Genomic DNA, 20,023 nt, shown 5'->3' on the forward strand with positions numbered 1-20,023 from the left:
CTGTCCCCTGCTTTGGGTGCTGAAGCCGGCATTCATTCCTTCTCCCCAGCAGCGTTCAAGGTTATTTTAATCACACACACACACACACACAAAAAAAAAAAAAAAAGTTCCTGGTCACCGCCCGCCCACTTGCATTAAAATACTCACCCAGCTCCCGCAATGCTTCCTCTCAGCGCCGGCAGCTTGGCCTGTGTGAGCGGTCACGTGGTGCCGCTCATTACAGGGATGAATATGTGGCTCCCCCGCTGCAGTCCAGAAATGGAAACCTGAAAAAATTAAAATGCGAGAAGTAAAGACAAGATACTGTCTCTTGTTCACCAATTTATTAGAAAACAGTAAGCTCCCATACAGCTCTGACGTAGTCCATGAAGATCCCCGAATCGGACATCCAAAGGCCATGGAGCATCTTTCAGAAGCCACTTCGGGTCCCTCTCAGCCAGGGGTGTCAAACTGCATTCCTCGAGGGCCGCAACCAGGTCATTTTTTCAGGATTTCCTTGTATTGCACAGGTGATAATTTAACCACCTGCACAGATAATGATTCCTGCACCTTGTGCAATGCTAAGGAAATCTTGAAAACACGCATGGTTTGAGGCCCTCGAGGAATGTAGTTTGACACCCCTGCTCTGAGCTCCACGAGACTCGTGAACGGTGACGTCATCAGGGTTGCAGAGTCCTCTGTATAGCTGCCCCACAGTATAATGGGTCCCATATGTTCAATGCATAGAAAACAATAAACACTTCTATTCACCTTTCCTTTGCTCCCACGCAGCGTGGCATGTTCATTTTATTCTGTGCATGGTATGACGAAGGAGGAGCTGAGTAGAATGTCATATAGGTTTGTTGGAAAAGGTTCAGTGTAAGTCTAGGGCAGAGTAGATGTTGCGGCCAAAGTTCACTAGGTGTCGTTGCTACATCACAGAGCAATAGCCCAAAGGGTACTGTGATCGCAATAAGAAAGTTGCAAAAAATGTTAAACCACAACAGATATTATTATTTTTTTTTTTTTTGTAACTTGCTTGACACAGTACCTTCAATTCACTTTTATGCATTGCAGTGTAGCAACATCTAGTGAACTTTGGTCACGTGAGTTTATGTTGAGGCCAAAGTTGCACAGGCATACAGCGAAGACTGGAATTTCAATGACTAAAGTTTTACAGAAATTATTTCTACAAAAATGTATGTCAACTTGATCATGAGCTACGCCTGCTTTGTACCAGTCTCCCTGTAGATCAAACACCATGTTCAGCATAACATGTTCACTTTTTTTTTTTATTAATTTTTTTTCTTTTGTGTATTGAGTTTTTTTTATTTTTTCAGGAAACAATCGCTAACAAGTCATATGGTCCTTGACCCTAAACTTGAATGGTGGGGAGTTAACGTTTCCTTATGCTCCCATCCAAAATGTGTCCTTTCTCTTTCTTTCTCTAATGTGCCCTGTTAGTACCTAAATTTTTCCATATAGGTCATTAGGGAAATGTTGCCATTCTTCAAGTGGCTAAATTACAGCCTATTTTCTCCATCGAAAGCTGAGTTGTTTTTTTTTGTTTTTTTTAAATCCTGGTAACATGGTTCTTATATCTTTATTTTTACCTGTACTGTCACCTCCGAAAAGTAAGGTTAAAGGGAATCTGTCACCCCAAAAATCGAAGATGCGCTGCGGCCACCGACATCAGGGGCTTATCTACAGCATTCTATAATGCTGTAGATAAGCCCCCAATGTATCCTGAAAGATGAGAAAAAGAGGTTATATTATACTCACCATTGCAGCAGACTGTTAAGCTTTCTTAAAGGAGTACTCCAGGTAGATAAAAATAATTTAGTTTTGTTCCTGTCCTCATACACTATAAAGATGAGATGTCCACTTTTATTATTTTTATAACCCTTGTAATTCCATGTGACAGAAGCTGCTCCTCACTGCTCACCCCTGCTGTCTGGGACATTACATATCTGTGTGCAGCTCCCCCCTGTAAGGAACAGATTGTTTCCTGGTAATAGCAGGGTGCTTGGCCTGCTCCAGGCTATTCCTAGCTGCCCATCCCCTGATATCTGTCTCTAGTGTAAGAACAGGGGTGTACTCCCTTCTAGTAGCGGTCATGTCATCAAGAAGATGGATAGATATTTTATAAGCCCATGTACCGTATGTTTAGTGCACAGTATAAGGAACAGAGCATTCGGACCTGGGGGATTGATACCATTTTAGACAGATGCTGCAGCATTCCACTGGATCCTTTCTTCGGGCTGAGGAGACATCTGACAATGCAGAGTGATAGTTGCAGGGGTCAGGACACTACCAAGTTGATATGGGGAGGTTGTATTGACTATGGCCTTACTGAATAAACCAATGCAGTGCTCTACTTCTGCTCCCCGTATGACACATGGCAGGTGAAATTTTACACTGTCATGGGATGTACAGCAGAGGATCACAGCATGTTTTTGCATCTTCTTGTTGATGTGACTGCTACTAGAAGGGCACACGCCCCCTGTTCTTGGACTAAATAGAGACATATATCATCCAGATAGGAACCGCCTGGAGCAGGCCAAGCCCTCTGCTATTATCAGAAAACTGGCTGTTCCTTATAGGGGGCAGCTGCACACTGGTGTGTAACCTATTGTCCCAGTGAGGAGCAGATCCTGTCTCGTGGAATTACAAGGGTTATAAAGATCATAGAGCTTCATTGGGCATCTCATCTTTGTGTGAGGGCGGCCACACAACAATAAAAATTCTCTCTGATATACTCTTTAAGTTCCACATTTTACATGTGTAAAAAGAAACACAAATACTGCATCAGTAGTCCAATATGAAGACTGTTCTAGTCCTGGTTCTTATGATCTGCCTCTTGTGTGTGTGCGGATATTTACCTAAGCTGAAAAGTTGCCTAATCACGGCATAAACAGCAGGCACAAGTCATGAGGTTTGTCAGGCAGATGTCCTATTAGCCCTGTGAATAGTTGTAGGAAATTCCCTTTATAGCCCTCTGCTCAGCTGGCCGTTAATAAAATGTGATTCTTTTCGTGGAAACGGTTTATTGAATATGGACATCTCTGGAAATGTTATTTATAGTCTCTACAACCAGACTGTTTCTTAGAAAACATCTCCGTTACAAAAGGGTCTATAATGCAATGTAAAGGGTTGCTGATTTGTGGTGTACACATCATTTGTGTATATACAGTGCTCACCTATATTTCAGCATGGCATTCTTGTACTAAATCTATACTATTCTTGTGTTACTTGCTTAACCAGCCTTTTAATTGATGGAAAATATGAATAGGTGATCCAACATCCAAACAAGTATAATAATGCTAAAACATCTCTTTATTTGGGCACCTAAAAAAGCCAAAACATAAAATCCACTAGATAAGGTGCCCTGCATCCAATGCCTTTTTTAACCCTCTCTGTGTGTGTGTGTGTGTATATATATATATATATATCTTAGTTTGCCCTTAAGCGACATCATCTATGTGAAAAGATATAACTGTATGAATGCTGGATCCCCACGATACGATCCTCAACAATATCTGGAATGGAGGTCCTGGACATGAATGAATCTGTGGATGGGCATAAGCGCTGCTACTCAATGTCTATTGGGCTTTTCTTGACTGACTCTTACACATTTATATACAGTAATATTTTGTAACTAGAAATGAGTTTGTGTACATTGAATGAAAAAAATAATTTATTTTTTTTTTATTTTCAGACGTGGCCTCATCATGGATGAAGAACATCAGCATTCACATTGTGCTTGTTGTGTCAGTCGACGATGCATGATAAGACCAGAGACTGGAATCTCCTGTGATCTGATCGGCTGTCCACACGTTTGTGGTGCAGTCTTTCATTCATGCAAAGCCGATGAACATCGAATGTTGTGCCCCCTAGAAAGAGTACCTTGCCTGAACAGTGGTTTTGGATGTCCTTTTTTCATGACACGAAATAAACTAGCTGATCATTTGCAAATCTGCCCTGCCAGTGTAGTTTGCTGTACTATGGAATGGAATAGGTGGCCAGTGAGCTACGCAGACAGAAAATCCTATGAAAACTTGAGCAGAGATGTTGATGAAGTAGAACAGCTAGATATGGCTCTAGCATTGCAAGATCAAAGAATGCTATTGGAGTCTCTCAAAGTGGCCACCATGATGTCTAAAACCACTGAAAAACTTGAATCTCCTGAACAAATATCTGTCCAAATGGAAGAGGACAAGGTGATTACGAATGGTGTATCTGGTGATGAAGATTCCTACAGCGCACTTTATCAAGCAACCATTGAGACAACTAAAAGTTTAGCTGCTGCTCTAGATATCTTAAATAACGCCACCAGAGACATTGCAATACTTAATGGAAGACTACGAGACGCGAGTTGTGCAATGAACAAAAATTTCCAGCTCACGGAGCACAATAATTTACATGATGGCCTGAAAGATAATGAATTTGAGGATGAAGAAGGCCTTGGGGCTGCTGGTGGAATGACTTGCAGTTCCTTGAAGCAAAAGTATCAGAACGGTTCGAGTGATTTCTATCCAGGAACTAATGGTAGCTATGTGGTGGAAAGTGACAATGGGAACGTGAGCCAAGTATCTGTTTTGTGCAATGGTTTTCATGATGAAAGTACACTTGCTGCTCAGGGAAAAGAAAACAAGTTTGCTATGGGACCTAATGAAAATGGTGCAGGCATCACTTTAGAAAAACTCGATGGCCAATGTAGCTCCTTGTCTTCTGCAGAACAAATCTCCTCTCTTCCATGTATAAATGGTTCTGATGAGCAAATATCGGAAAAAAAAGATGAACAAGGATTACGAAATGTTGCAGTCTTTGGAAGACGTCCTTTCTTGGTTGATACTTATTGGTTTAAAGCTAAAACCGAGAATAAAGCAGTGGACACTTCGGACTTGGAAGTTCTTGAAGACCCGATGGGACTTAATGGTATCGACTTAATTACAGCAGCTTTGCTATTTTGTTTGGGGGACTCACCTGGTGGTAGAGGGATTTCAGATAGTCGGAATGTTGATGGTTATCATGTTGACTTTGGAACACAAACCTTTTCATTTCCGTCTGCAATATTGGCTACAAATACCATGGTGGGAGAGATAGCATCAGCTTCTGCCTGTGATCATGCTAATCCCCAGCTTTCCAATCCTAGTCCTTTTCAGACTCTTGGCCTGGATTTAGTTCTTGAATGTGTTGCACGATACCAAACTAAACAGAGGTCTATGTTTACATTTGTATGTGGCCAATTGTTCAGAAGAGATGAGTTTTCTTCTCACTTTAAGAATGTTCATGGTGATATTCACGCAGGTCTAAATGGCTGGATGGAACAGAGATGTCCATTAGCGTATTATGGATGTACTTATTCCCAACGTAGGTTTTGTCCTTCAACACAAGGATCAAAAATTATTCATGATAGACACTTGAAATCATTTGGGGTTCAACCTCATTTACCCAGTGACCTTGAATCTACAAAGAGTTCTTCATCAGGACCACCAGTTGATCATTTTAGTAGTTTGCCTTATGAGGTTTTGCAGCACATTGCAGGATTTCTTGATGGGTTTTCTATGTGCCAACTTTCAAGAGTGTCTAGACTGATGAGGGATGTATGTGCCAGTTTATTACAAGCCCGTGGAATGGTGGTTTTGCTGTGGGAAAAGAAACAGTATCCGCATGGAAATTCCTGGCAGATCAAAGAAAAGGTTAGTGTTACTATTTCTCAAAAAAAAATAAATCCAAAACTCATCGATTCAATGAAGCAATGCCAGAGTGCAAATTCAACAATCAATTAATAGTTGTATACTTTGATAGACCTACAAATAAAAGATGAAATGGTCACTTTATGAACATATAAAAGTCTTAAAGAGAATCTGTCAGCAGGATTTCACACCCACCAACTACCTAATCCAGCAATACCTTTAATCCCATATGATGTACTATCCCAACAAGGTGACCTGGGACTTAATTCCCAGTGACGGGATAGTACGTCATATGCGATCGGCCGCGCTCCCGGTGTCAGCTGACTATCGCAGCTGACATCCGGCCCTATGTGCCAGGAGCGGTCACGGACCGCTCCTGGCACATTAACCCCCGGCACACTGCGATCAAACATGACCGCAGTGTTACGGCGGTACAGGGAAGCATCGCGCAGGGAGGGGGCTCCCTGCGGGCTTCCCTGAGACCCCCGGAGCAACGCGATGTGATCGCGTTGCTCCGAGGGTCTCTTACCTCCTCCCTGCGGCAGGCCCGGATCCAAAATGGCCGCTGCATCCGGGTCCTGCAGGGAGGTGGCTTCACAGCGCCTGCTCAGAGCAGGCGCCGGGAAGCCTGGAGCTGTGCACGTCAGATCGCTGATCTGACACAGTGCACAGCAAAGTGTCAGATCAGCGATCTTACACTATAACATGATTCCCCTCCTTGGGGCAATGATATAGTGTAAAAAAAAAATATTCACATGTGTAAAAAAAATAAATAAATAAATTAAAAAAAAATTCCCCCCCCCCAAAAAAAAAATTGTTCCTATAAATACTTCTCTTTATCTAAATTAAAAAAAAAACAATAAAAGTACACATATTTAGTATCGCCGCGTCCGTAACGACCCGACCTATAAAACTGTCCTACTAGTTAACCCCTTCAGTGAACACAGGCAAAAACCAACGCTTTATTATCATACCGCCAAACAAAAAGTAGAATAACACGCGATCAAAAAGACGGATATAAATAAACATGGTACAGCTGAAAACGTCATCTTGTCCTGCAAAAAATGAGCCACCATACAGCATCATCAGCAATAAAATAAAAGTTAGTCAGAATAAAGCAATGCAAATTTTTTTTTCTATAAAATGGTTTTTATCGTATAAAAGCGCCAAAACATAAAAAAATTATGTAAATGAGGTATCGCTGTAATCGTACTGACCAGAAGAATAAAACTGCTTCATCCATTTTACCAACCGTGGAACGGTATAAACTCCCCCCCCCCCCCCCCCCCCCCCCCCCCCCCAAAAGAAATTCATGAATAGCTGTTTTTTGGTCATTCTGCCTCAGACAGCTGCCAATCATAAAAATCCGCTAAAAAACCCGCTATAAAAGTAAATCAAACCCCCCTTCATCACCCCCTTAGTTAGGGAAACATAAAAAAAAATTAAAAAATGTATTTATTTCCATTTTCCCATTCGAGCTAGGGTTAGGGTTGGGGCTACAGTTAGGGCTGGGGCTAAAGTTAGGGTTGGGGCTAAAGTTAGGGTTGCGGCTAAAGTTAGGGTTAGCGTTTGGATTACATTTACGGTTGGGATTAGGGTCAAGGGTGTGGTTAGGGTTATGGTTGGGATTAGGGTTAGGGGTGTGTTTGGGATAGAGTTTCAGTTAGAATTGGGGGTTTCCGCTGTTTAGGCACATCAGGGCTCTTGAAACGCGACATGGCGTTCGATCTCAATTCCAGCCAATTCTGCGTTGAAAAAGTAAAACAGTGCTCCTTCCCTTCCAAGCTCTCCTGTGCGCCAAAACAGGGGTTTACCCCAACATATGGGGTATCGGCATACTCGGGACAAATTGGACAACAACTTTTGGGGTCCAATTTCTCTTGTTACCCTTGTGAAAATAAACATTTTGGGGCTAAAATAACATTTTTGTGGGAAAAAATTATTTTTTATTTTCACGACTCTAGTGAAACACTTGGGGGTTCAAAGTTCTCACAACACATCTAGATATGTTCCTTGGGGGTCTAGTTTCCAGTATGGGGTCACTTGTGGGGGGTTTCTACTGTTTAGGTGCATCAGGAGCTCTGCAAATGCAACGTGACGCCTGCAGACCAATCCATCGAAGTCTGCATTGCAAATGGCGCTCCTTCCCTTCCGAGCTCTGCCTTGTGCCCAAACGGTGGTTCCCCCCACATATGGGGTATCGGCGTACTCAGGACAAATTGGACAACAACTTTTGGGGTCGAATTTCTCCTGTTACCCTTGGGAAAATACAAAACAGGGGGCTAAAAAATCATTTTTGTGAAAAAAAAATAAATTAAAAATAAAATAAATATTTTCACGGCTCTGCGTTATAAACTGTAGTGAAACACTTGGGGGTTCAAAGCTGTCAAAACACATCTAGAGAAGTTCCTTAGGGGGTCTACTTTCCAAATTGGTTTCACTTGTGGGGGGTTTCAATGTTTAGGCACATCAGGGGCTCTCCAAACGCAACATGGCGTCCCACCTCAATTCCAGTCAATTTTTCATTGAAAAGTCAAACGGCGCTCCTTCCCTTCCGAGCTCTGCCATGCGCCCAAACAGTGGTTTACCCCCACATATGGGGTATCGGCGTACTCAGGACAAATTGTACAACAACTTTTGGGGTCCATTTTCTCCTGTTACCCTTGGTAAAATAAAACAAATAGGAGCTGAAATAAATTTTGTGTGAAAAAAAGTTAAATGTTCATTTAAAATAATTCCTGTGAAACACCTGAAGGGTTAATAAACTTCTTGAATGTGGTTTTGAGCACCTTGAGGGGTGCAGTTTTTAGAATGGTGTCACACTTGGGTATTTTCTATCATATAGACCCCTCAAAATGACTTCAAATGTGATGTGCTCCCTAAAAAATATTGGTGCTGTAAAAAATGAGAAATTGCTGGTCAACTTTTAACCCTTATAACTCCCTAACAAAAAAAAAATGTTGGTTCCAAAATTGTGCTGATGTAAAGTAGACATGTGGGAAATGTTACTTAAGTATTTTGTGTGACATATCTCTGATTTAAGGGCATAAAAATTCAAAGTTGGAAAATTGCAACATTTTCAAAATTTTTGCCAAATTTCCTTTTTTTTCATAAATAAACGCACGTTCTATCGAAGAAATTTTACCACTATCATGAAGTACAATATGTCACTAGAAAACAATGTCAGAATCGCCAAGATCCGTTGAAGAGTCCCAGAGTTATAACCTCATAAAGGGACAGTGGTCAGAATTGTAAAAATTGGCCCGGTCATTAACATGCAAACCACCCTTAGGGCTTAAGGGGTTAAAAGGGCAAGTCTGTTCCATTGAAAGCAGCGTTATAATTATATGCCTCCTGCTTGACTGACATCTCCTTTGCCTTAAGTGACACAGCATATTTGCTGTCTGTTGAGCAGAAAAAAAAAAAGAGGTGGAGTGACAGAGGCTTCAGGTCTACATCCTCATTTGCATGTAAAACCAAATGCTGATTTCTCAGTAACTTATGAGTGGACTGGCCATATAAATGTATTGCTGGACTTGTCTCTGAAAGGACTACATGCGCATTTAAATAGTTTTTAGGGGTGGAGGTGAAATACTGTGGGTGTATTTCTCACAATGTCTAGGTGCGAGTTTTCAGGCTAATAGTACATGCAATCTTTTTCTCTGTCAGAGTTTTAAAATACAGACTTCTATGTCTATACCTCTATCTTGTAAAGTGTTAATTTTCGATAGGGTGTAGGTGCACTGCAGAGTAGTGAAGGGGTTAATGTCACCATATCGGTAATGCTTCTCTATGTTTCGGGCAGTGCTTCTAAACCAGTCTAATTCAAATACCTATAAAGTGTGCTACACCAGAGGTGTCAAACTGCATTCCTCGAGGGCCGCCAACAGGTCATGTTTTCAGGATTTCCTTGCATTGCACAGGTGATAATTTAATCACCTGCACAGAATGATTCCAGCACCTTGTGGAATGCTAAGGAAATCCTGAAAACATGACCTGTTGGCGGCCCTCGAGGAATGCAGTTTGACACCTCTGTGCTACACAACATGAGAACGGGTTGAGTGCCCCCTAGAGACATGGCATAGGATGCGAGATTCAGCGTATCGCAGTAGCAAAGTGGATATGACTTATACATTTTTATATATATATATATATTTGTCGCTGTCCTTTTAACAAACTGCATTAATCAATAGTCAGAAAAAAAACAGAAGTATTCAGCTCACCCATGAAAGTCCAAAAGCTGTGGTTATAGCATCTGAGCAGGGAAAAGACGTCTCCGCTGTGACGTGGATGAAGCACCAAACAAAGCAAGATTTTCAGCTCCAGGACGTAAATATAAAAATATTAAATCTTTATTCCATACTTTAAAATAGCAAAGGCTGACACAAAAGCCGGAGAAAAGCTCACACGGCAGTCATAACTGAACGCTTTTCGAACACTAGGTTCTTAGTCCTCAGTACAAAGAGATGCAGGTCACATTTCCTTATGTGAAGCCTCCACAGGTGAAGGAATAATTAACACACCCAGTGAATTTAAAATCCAAATCTAGAACAGCAAAATAACCAAGGAAATAACAGTAGCAAAAGAATGACAAGTAACAAAAACAAGAAAAAAAAACAAATACATGGAGAAAAAAAACAGGAATACATAAGATCAATCAATATTAGTAAAATAGCATAATTTCCTTTCTGAGATTTAATCTAAGGAGCCCTAGAATTAAGATTTAAAATCCAAAAGGCTTCACTGTCTCGTAATGTTCGTTCTCTGTCCCCACCTCGCATGTTTTTATAAATCTGTTCAATTGCATAGATTTTTAAGGATGAGGTGCGTCTATTGTGAGCTTTTATAAAATGCTTAGATGCATTGGAAACATGTCTAATAGTGGGCTGTACAATGTCATTTAGATGCTCCCGAAATCTCTCCTTTAACCCCTTAACGACCGCCGATACGCCCTTTTAACGGCGGCCGCTAAGGGTACTTAAACCACAGCGCCGTTAATTAACGGCGCTGTGGAAAAAGTGAATAGCGCCCCCCAGAGTCGGATTTTCTCTGGGGTCTCGGTTGCCGAGGGTAGCCGAGACCCCAGAGAACATGATTCGGGGGGTTTTTACCGACCCCCGAGTTGCGATCGCCAGTAATTAACCGTTTACCGGCGGTCGCAACAAAAAAAACAAACCGCGATTTGCCATTTAATTTCTCTGTCCTCCGATGTGATCGGAGGACAGAGAAATAGGGTCCCCGATGGCCCCCGATAGCCCCCCAATACTCACCTATCTCCCCCGGTGCTCCTCGTGGCTCCCCATGGGCGCCGCCATCTTTTTTCCGGGAAAAAATGGCGGGCGACTGCGCAGTGCGCCCGCCGCCCGGCACCCGGAAGATATTTGGGGTCGGCTGCCGGGGGTAGCCGAGACCCCAAAGAACATGATTGGGGTCGGTTTGCACCGACCCCTGTTTTGTGATCGCCGGTAATTAACAGTTTACCGGCGACCGCAAAAAAAAAAAAAAAGATCTGTAATTCTCTGTTCTCTGATGTGATCGCACATCAGAGGACAGAAATAGGGGGATTCGGGGACCCTATCATACTCACCCGGTGTCCCTGGGTCCCCTTCTGTCTCCTCCTGCCGGCCGGCTTTTTCCTCATGGCGGGCGCATGCGCGGAAATGGCGGACGCGACGTACAAAAAAAAGGTTACATTGAACTTTTTTTGTGACGACGGGGCTAAAGTTATGGTTAGGGTTGGGGTTGGGGCTAAAGTTAGGGTTAGAGTTGGGATTAGGGTTAGGGTTTGGATTAGGGTTGGGATTAGGTTACGTTTGGGATTAGGGTTACGTTTGGGATTAGGGTTGGGATTAGGGTTAGGGTTGGGATTAGGGTTGGGATTAGGGTTAGGGGTGTGTTGGATTTAGGGTTTTGATTAGGGTTATGGTTAGGGTTGAGATTAGGGCTGTTTTGGGGTTAGGGTTGTGATTATCGTTAGGGTTGTGATTAGGATTATGGATCGGGTTGAGATTAGGGTTAGGGGTGTGTTGGAGTTAGGGTTGGAGTTATAATTTGGGGGTTTCCACTGTTTAGGTACATCAGGGGGTCTCCAAACACGACAGCCAATTTTGCGCTAAAAAAGTCAAATGGTGCTCCCTCCCTTCTGAGCTTTGCTGTGCGCCCAAACAGTGGTTTACCCCCACATATGGGGCATCAGCGTACTCGGGATAAATTGGACAACAACTTTTGGGGTCCAATTTCTCCTGTTACCCTTGTGAAAATAAAAACTTGGGGGCTAAAAATCTTTTTTGTGGGAAAATTTTTATTTTTTTTATTTTCGCTACTCTGCATTATAAACTTCTGTGAAGCACTTGAGCATTCAAAGTTCTCACCACATATCTAGATAAGTTCCTTAGGGGGTCTAGTTTCCAAAATTTGGTCACTTGTGGGGGGTTTATACTGTTTAGGTACATCAGGGGCTCTGCAAACACATCATAACACCCACAGACAATTCTATCAAAGTCTGAATTCCAAAATGGCGCTCTTTCTCTTCCGAGCTCTGCCGTGTGCCAAAACAGTGGTTTAACCCCACATATGGGGTACCAGCATACTCAGGACAAATTGGAGAACAAATATTGGCATCCAATTTCTCTTGTTACCCTTGTGAAAATAAAAACTTGGGGGCTAAAAAATCTTTTTTGTGGAAAAAAAAAATATTTTCTATTTTCACTACTCTGCATTATAAACTTCTGTGAAGCACTTGGGCATTCAAAGTTATCACCACATATCTAGATAAGTTCCTTGGGGGGTCTAGTTTTCAAAATGGGGTCACTTGTGGGGGGTTTCTACTGTTTAGGTACATCAGTGGCTCTGCAAACGCAACATAACGCCCGCAGACCATTCTATCAAAGCCTGCATTTAAAAATGGCGCTCCTTCCCTTCCGAGCTCTGCCGTGCGCCCAAACAGTGGTTTACCCCCACATATTGGGTACCAGCATACTCAGGACAAATTGGACAACAAGTTTTGGGGTCCAATTTCTCTTGTTACCCTTGTGAAAATAAAAACTTGGGGGCTAAAAAAATTCTTAATTGTTAAAAAAAAAAAAATTTAAAAATTTTTACGAGACTGCATTATAAACTTCTGTGATGCACTTGGGCATTCAAAGTTCTCACTACACATCTAGATAAATTCCATGGGGGGTCTAGTTTCCAAAATGGGGTCACTTTTGGGGGGTTTCTACTGTTTAGGCACATCAGGGGCTCTTTAAACGCGACATGGCGTCCGATCTCAATTCCAGTCAATTTTGCATTGAAAAGTCAAATGGCGCTCCTTTGCTTCCGAGCTCAGCCATGCGCCCAAACAGTGGTTTACCCCCACATATGGGGTGTCGGCGTACTCAAGACAAATTGTACAACAACTTCTGGGGTCCATTTTCTCCTGTTACCCTTGGTAAAATAAAAATTTGGAGGCAAAAAATCATTTTTGTAGAAAAAATGCGATTTTTTTTTTTTTTTTTTTTTTTTTTTTATTTTCACGGCTCTACGTTATAAACTTCTGTGAAGCACCTGGGGGTTTAAAGTGCTCACCACACATCTAGATAAGTTCCTTAAAGGGAACCTGTCACCACGTTTTTGGAAGATGGGATAAAAATAGCGTTAAATAGGGGCAGAGGTGGGCGTTACATTAGTGTGTTTGTTATGCGTTTATTACCCACCTAAGTTGCCGAAATACCTTTGCAAAGTCTCCGTTTTCGCCTGTCAATCAGGCTGGTCTGGTCAAAAGGGCGTTGTCTTCCCCCAGATTTTGCGTAGTTTTCCGTTGGTGGCGTAGTGGTGTGCGCATGCCCAAGGTCCCGAATCCACTGCCAGGGGATTTAAAAGAGCGCGCTGTTCGTTATTTCCTTGGTGATCGGTGGGCGCGGCCATCTTCCTTTGGCCGCGCGTGCGCAGAAGCGGCGCTCTGCTGGCCGCGGCTTCAGGAAAATGGCCGCCGCGATATCCATCTGCGCACGCGCGGCATCCCGCAGCCATTTTCCTGAAGCCGCGGCCAGCAGAGCGCCGCTTCTGCGCACGCGCGGCCAAAGGAAGATGGCCGCGCCCACCGATCACCAATGAAATCACGAACAGCGCGCTTTTTTAAATCCCCTGGCAGAGGATTCGGGACCTTGGGCATGCGCACACCACTACGCCACCAACGGAAAACTACGCAAAATCTGGAGGAAGACAAGACGCCCTTTTGACCAGACCAGCCTGATTGACAGGCGAAAACGGAGACTTTGCAAAGGTATTTCGGCAACTTAGGTGGGTAATAAACGCATAACAAACACACTAATGTAATGCCCACCTCTGCCCCTATTTAACGCTATTTTTATCCCATCTTCCAAAAACGTGGTGACAGGTTCCCTTTAAGGGGTCTAGTTTCCAAAATGGTGTCATTTGTGGGGGGTCTCCACTGTTTAGGCACATCGGCGGCTCTCCAAACGTGACATGGCGTCCGATCTCAATTCCAGCCAATTCTACATTGAAAAAGTAAAACGACACTCCTTCTCTTCCAAGCTCTGCGGTGCGCCCAAACAGTGGTTTACCCCCACATATGGGGTATCGACGTACTCAGGAGAAATTGCACAACAACTTTTGTGGTCTAATTTCTCCTGTTACCCTTGTGAAAATAAGAATTTGTGGGCGAAAAAATCATTTTTGTGAAAACAAATGCGATTTTTTTATTTTCACGGCTCTACGTTATAAACTTCTCTGAAGCACTTGGGGGTTCAAAGTGCTCACCACACATCTAGATAAGTTCCTTAAGGGGTCTAGTTTCCAAAATGGTGTCACTTGTGGGGGGTTTCCACTGTTTAGGCACATTAGGGGCTCTCCAAACGCGACATGGCGTCCGATCTCAATTCCAGCCAATTCTGCATTGAAACAGTCAAACGGTGCTCCTTCACTTCCAAGCTCTGCGGTGCGCCCAAACAGTGGTTTACCTCCACATATGGGGTATCGGCGTACTCAGGAAAAATTGCACAACAAAATTTGTGGTTAAATTTCTGTTTTTACACTTGTGAAAATTAAAAAAAAAATGGTTCTGAAGTAAAATGTTTGCAAAAAAAAGTTAAATGTTCATTTTTTATCTTCCACATTGTTACATCAGTTCCTGTGAAGTACGTAAAGGGTTAATAAACTTCTTGAATGTGGTTTTGAGCAGCTTGAGGGGTGCAGTTTTTAGAATGGTGTCACACTTGGTGTCACACTTGGTTATTTTCTATCATATAGACCCCTCAAAATGACTTCAAAGGTGATGTGGTCCCTAAAAAAAAACCATGGTGTTGTAAAAATGAGAAATTGCTGGTCAACTTTTAACCCTTATAACTCCCTAACAAAAAAAAAAAATTGTTTCCAAAATTGTGCTGATGTAAAGTAGACATGTGGGAAATGTTATTTATGAACTATTTTTTGTGACATATCTCTCTGATTTAAGGGCATAAAAATACAAAGTTTGAAAATTGCAAAATTTTAAAAATTTTCGCCATATTTCCATTTTTTTCATAAATAATCGCAAGTAATATCGAAGAAATGTTACCACTAACTTGAAGTACAATATGTCACGAAAAAACAATCTCAGAATCAGCGGGATCTGATAAAGCGTTCCAGAGTTATAACCTCTTAAAGTGACACTGGTCAGAATTGTAAAAATTGGCTCGGTCATTAAGTACCAAATTGGCTCTGTCACTAAGGGGTTAATTTATGTATTGTGGACCCAACGTAAACAATCTGTGCATTCTATAATGTAGATCACATAGTCTGAGTTACAATTCAAATAATTTTTTATTAAAAAGTTTTTTTTGTTTTTTAGCACAGAAGAATGATGTGGTTTTTTTTTTTAACATAAGTGCACGTTTTACATGGAAATGATCCACATCTGAAGAAGCCTTTTGTGGACAACCAATTGGAGGAATTATTAGAGACATTTGATGATGATAAACTACAGTTTTTTCTGATACTGAATACAAGCTTCTTACCCGGGGTTTGAACTTTTCCCCAACCAACACTGGTTTAGATATTTTCTCAACATTAAAGGATATTAATAAATTCATAAGGGATCTGACTGTGAAAAAACATTTTTTTGAAGAAAATAATGTGAGTGAAAACAACAAATTCTCTATCCCTATTAATGAATTTATTGGTAAAAATTTCTCTGAACAAAATGGATTAATTTCCCTTATGGACTTGGATACGGAATTTAGCATCAGTGAACCTATTGACAGTTTCCCTGTATTCAAAACAAAAAACTTTCATTTTATCCCATCCAGAGTCGGACTGAATCAATGGATCGTTTTCAGGAAATAGTCGAAAAGGAAATGCGTAATCTCACGATGCAGACCAACATTTGTACACACAAATATAATTTATCTAAAGTCAAACGTGATGCTCTGGATAATATTAAAAACAACTCTGACATACTCATCAGAATGTCAGACAAGGGTGGCTCAGTGGTCATTCTGAACAAATCTGATTACCGTATATACTCGAGTATAAGCCGAGATTTTCAGCCCAAATTTTTGGGCTGAAAGTGCCCCTCTCGGCTTATACTCGAGTCATGATCGGCGGTGGGGTCGGCGGGTGAGGGGGAGAGAGGACTGTCGCATACTCACCTAGTCCCGGCGCTCCTGGCGCTCCCCCTGCCCGTCCCATGGTCTTCGGTGCCGCAGCTCGTCCCCTGTTCAGCGGTCACGTGGGACCGCTCATTAAAGTTATGAATATGGACTCCACTCACATAGGGGTGGATCCGCATATTCATTCCTCTAATCAGCGGTAACGGTGACCGCTGACAGAGGAAGAGGCTGCGGCACCCGGAGACCAGCTGTCTGGGATAAGGAGCCAGGGACGCCGGGAGCAGGTGAGTATTACATAGTTACCTGTCCCCGTTTCACACGCCGGGCGCCGCTCCGTCTTCCTGTCCTCTTGCTCTGACTGTTCAGGTCAGAGGGCGCGATGACGTACTAATCTGCGCGCCACCCTCTGCCTGAACAGTCAGTGCAGAGAGACGCCGAGACGGGACGCTGAGGAGCTGCAAGCAAGAGAGGTGAGTATGTGTTTTTTTTATTGCAGCAGCAGCAGCATTATAGATGGGGCACAGCTTTCTATGGCACATCTATGGGGCAACAATGAACGGTGCAGAGCATTGTATATGGGGCACAGCTTTCTATGGCACATCTATGGGGCAACAATGAACGGTGCAGAGCATTATATGTGGCACAGCTTTATATGGAGCATCTATGGGGCCATAGTGAACGGTATGGAGCATCTATTTTTATTTTTGAAATTCACCGGTAGCTGCTGCATTTTCCACCCTAGGCTTATACTCGAGTCAATAAGTTTTCCCAGTTTTTTGTGGCAAAATTAGGGGGGTCGGCTTATACTCGGGTCGGCTTATACTCGAGTATATACGGTATTTTGACATTATCCTTCAGATGTTACAAGAAAGTGATGTATGTGTTCCCTTAAAATCAAATCCCACCTCAGAATATTTGTCACTTATCAAATGCATTGTGAATGATTGTCTTATTTGCTTTTTTTTTTTTTTTTCAAAACGACAGGCTGAATATTTCATTGTAGATTTTCCAAAAATTCCCATATTACATGCCTTACCTAAAACTCATAAAGGTATTTTTCCCCCTCCCATGCGTCTCATCATATCTGGCATGGGTTCATATAGTGAGCATTTGGGGGAATGGCTCGGTGTTATATTACAGCCCTTAGTTCAGAGGGTACCAGGGTACATAAAGGACTCACGTGATGTGCTCAGTATGTTTCAGAATATCACATGGAACACTCAATGGTCTTGGCTCACATGTGATGTCATAGCTCTCTATACGTCGATACCCCATAAAGTGGCAATTTGTGTGGTTCAATTTTATTTATGTAAATATAGTCACTATTCTAATCTTCAAAACTATATAATCTTGGTATTGTCTTTTTTACTTTCCCACAATTATTTTTTATTTGCTAAAAAAAATTTTTTACAATCTAAAGGAGTTTCAATGGGGGCGAAATTTTCCCCTTCTGTAGCTAACCTTGTCATGTCATGGTGGGAAGAAAATTACATCTTTAATGTAGATAATCCATTCCTATCGCATATATAATGGTACCTGAGATTCATAGATGACTTACTGCTAATTTGGAAGGGTGATTCTTTTTCTATTGATAGTTTTATTTTTTATATCAACAATAACCCCTTCAATTTGCAATTTACATTAACATGGAATAGTGATTCATATTAAATTTTCTTGATCTAGCTCTATCTGGAGTCCCGCAACAAGTTATTAAAACGCACACCTATCGCAAGCCCACTGCGGGCAATACAATCTTGCATGCAAGCAGTTTTCATCCAAGTCATACTATCAAAGCTATTCCAGTGGGGGAGGCAATCAGAGCTAAAAGAAACTGCAATGAGGAAACTACTTTTAACAGGGAAAAAAATCACTATTCGGGAACGTCTCAAGAACAGAAAATATCCTAAATGGGCCATAGATAGAGCTTTTAGTTTGACAGACAGAAAGCCAAGATCAGCACTGTTGAATGGTACGATAAATCAGATTAGTAATAATACCGCAGATTTAGTACAATCTCCAACAAATAAATTTTATGACAATCAACCGGTGCTAATACTCACCTATAGTACTCATTTTAAATCTATATCCAACATTGTTCGTCGAAATTTAAATATTCTACAAGATGACCCTTTAGTAGATGTAATTTTGAATGACGGTATTAAAATTGTATCGAGGAAAGCACCTACTCTAGGTGCTGCACTTGCTCCAAGTTTTTTATCATCAAATGTCTCTAATAATTTCTCCAATTGGTTGTCCACAAAAGGCTTCTTCAGATGTGGATCATTTCCATGTAAAACGTGCACTTATGTTAAAAAAAACACATCATTCTTCTGTGCTAAAAAACAAAAAAAACTTTTTAATAAAAAATTATTTGAATTGTAACTCAGACTACGTGATCTACATTATAGAATGCACAGATTGTAATTTACTTTACGTTGGGTCCACAATACGGAAATTAAAGGAGAGATTTCGGGAGCATCTAAATGACATTGTACAGCCCACTATTAGACATGTTTCCAATGCGTCTAACCATTTTATAAAAGCTCACAATAGACGCACCTCATCCTTAAAAATCTATGCAATTGAACAGATTTATAAAAACATGCGAGGTGGGGACAGAGAACGAACATTACGAGACAGGGAAGCCTTTTGGATTTTAAATCTTAATTCTAGGGCCCCTTTAGGATTAAATCTCAGAAAGGAAATTATGCTATTTTACTAATGTTGATTGATCTTATGTATTCCTGTTTTTTTTTTCTCCATGTATTTTAACAATTGTCCATGTATTTGTTATTTTTTCTTGTTTTTGTTACTTGTCATTCTTTTGCTACTGTTATTTCCTTGGTTATTTTGCTGTTCTAGATTTGGATTTTAAATTCACTGGGTGTGTTAATTATTCCTTCACCTGTGGAGGTTTCACATAAGGAAATGTGACCTGCCTCTCTTTGTACTGAGGACTAAGAACCTAGTGTTCGAAACGCGTTCAGTTATGACTGCCGTGTGATCTTTTCTCCGTTTTTTTTGTCAGCCTTTGCTATTTTAAAGTATGGAATAAAGATTTAATATTTTTATATTTACGTCCTGGAGCTGGAAATCTTGCTTTGTTTGATTAATCAATAGTGCCAGCTTGAATTCTTTGTTCTACTTGATCAGCGATGTATACGTTTTAATTTTTCTCCACTAAGGCTACTTTCACACTAGCGTCGGGCTCGGCCCGTCGCTGTGCGTCGGGCCGACGTTCCCGACGCTAGCGTTGTCTCCGCCGCACAACGGGGGCAGCGGATGCATTTTTCCAGCGCATCCGCTGCCCCATTGTGAGGTGCGGGGAGGTGGGGGCGGAGTCCCGGCCGCGCATGCGCGGTCGGAAAAGATATTTACGACGGAGCAAAAAACGTTGCAAGCAACGTTTTTTGCTCCCGACGGTACGCCACTGCACGACGCATCCGTCGCACGACGGGTGCGACGTGTGGCAATCCGTCACAATGTGTCGCTTAACCCCTTCCCGACCCATGACGCCACATAGGCGTCATGAAAACCCGTGCCAATCCGACCCATGACGCCTATGTGGCGTCATGGAATGATCGCGTCCCTGCACATCGGGTGAAAGGGTTAACTCCGATTTCACCCGATCTGCAGAGACGGGGAGTGGTGCTTCAGCCCAGGGGGGGTGGCTTCACCCCCCCGTGGCTACGATCGCTCTGATTGGCTGTTGAAAGTGAAACTGCCAATCAGAGCGATTTGTAATATTTCACCTGA

At 42.0% G+C, this 20,023-nt stretch overlaps 1 protein-coding gene across 1 annotated transcript in view; it reads left to right on the plus strand.

Moving 5' to 3' along the window:
- The window catches only part of FBXO30 (F-box protein 30), a 71,766-nt gene that overhangs the window by 36,859 nt on the left and 14,884 nt on the right, over positions 1-20,023 (plus strand). Inside the window, exon 2 of the mRNA XM_077282900.1 lies at positions 3,698-5,681. Within this exon, the coding sequence (XP_077139015.1) occupies positions 3,711-5,681 (1,971 nt within the window). The 5' untranslated portion in view covers positions 3,698-3,710. The remainder of the gene's footprint in view (positions 1-3,697; positions 5,682-20,023) is intronic.

This window comes from Ranitomeya variabilis, chromosome 2 (genome assembly GCF_051348905.1).
Source record: "Ranitomeya variabilis isolate aRanVar5 chromosome 2, aRanVar5.hap1, whole genome shotgun sequence".
Classification (NCBI taxonomy): Eukaryota; Metazoa; Chordata; class Amphibia; order Anura; family Dendrobatidae; genus Ranitomeya; species Ranitomeya variabilis.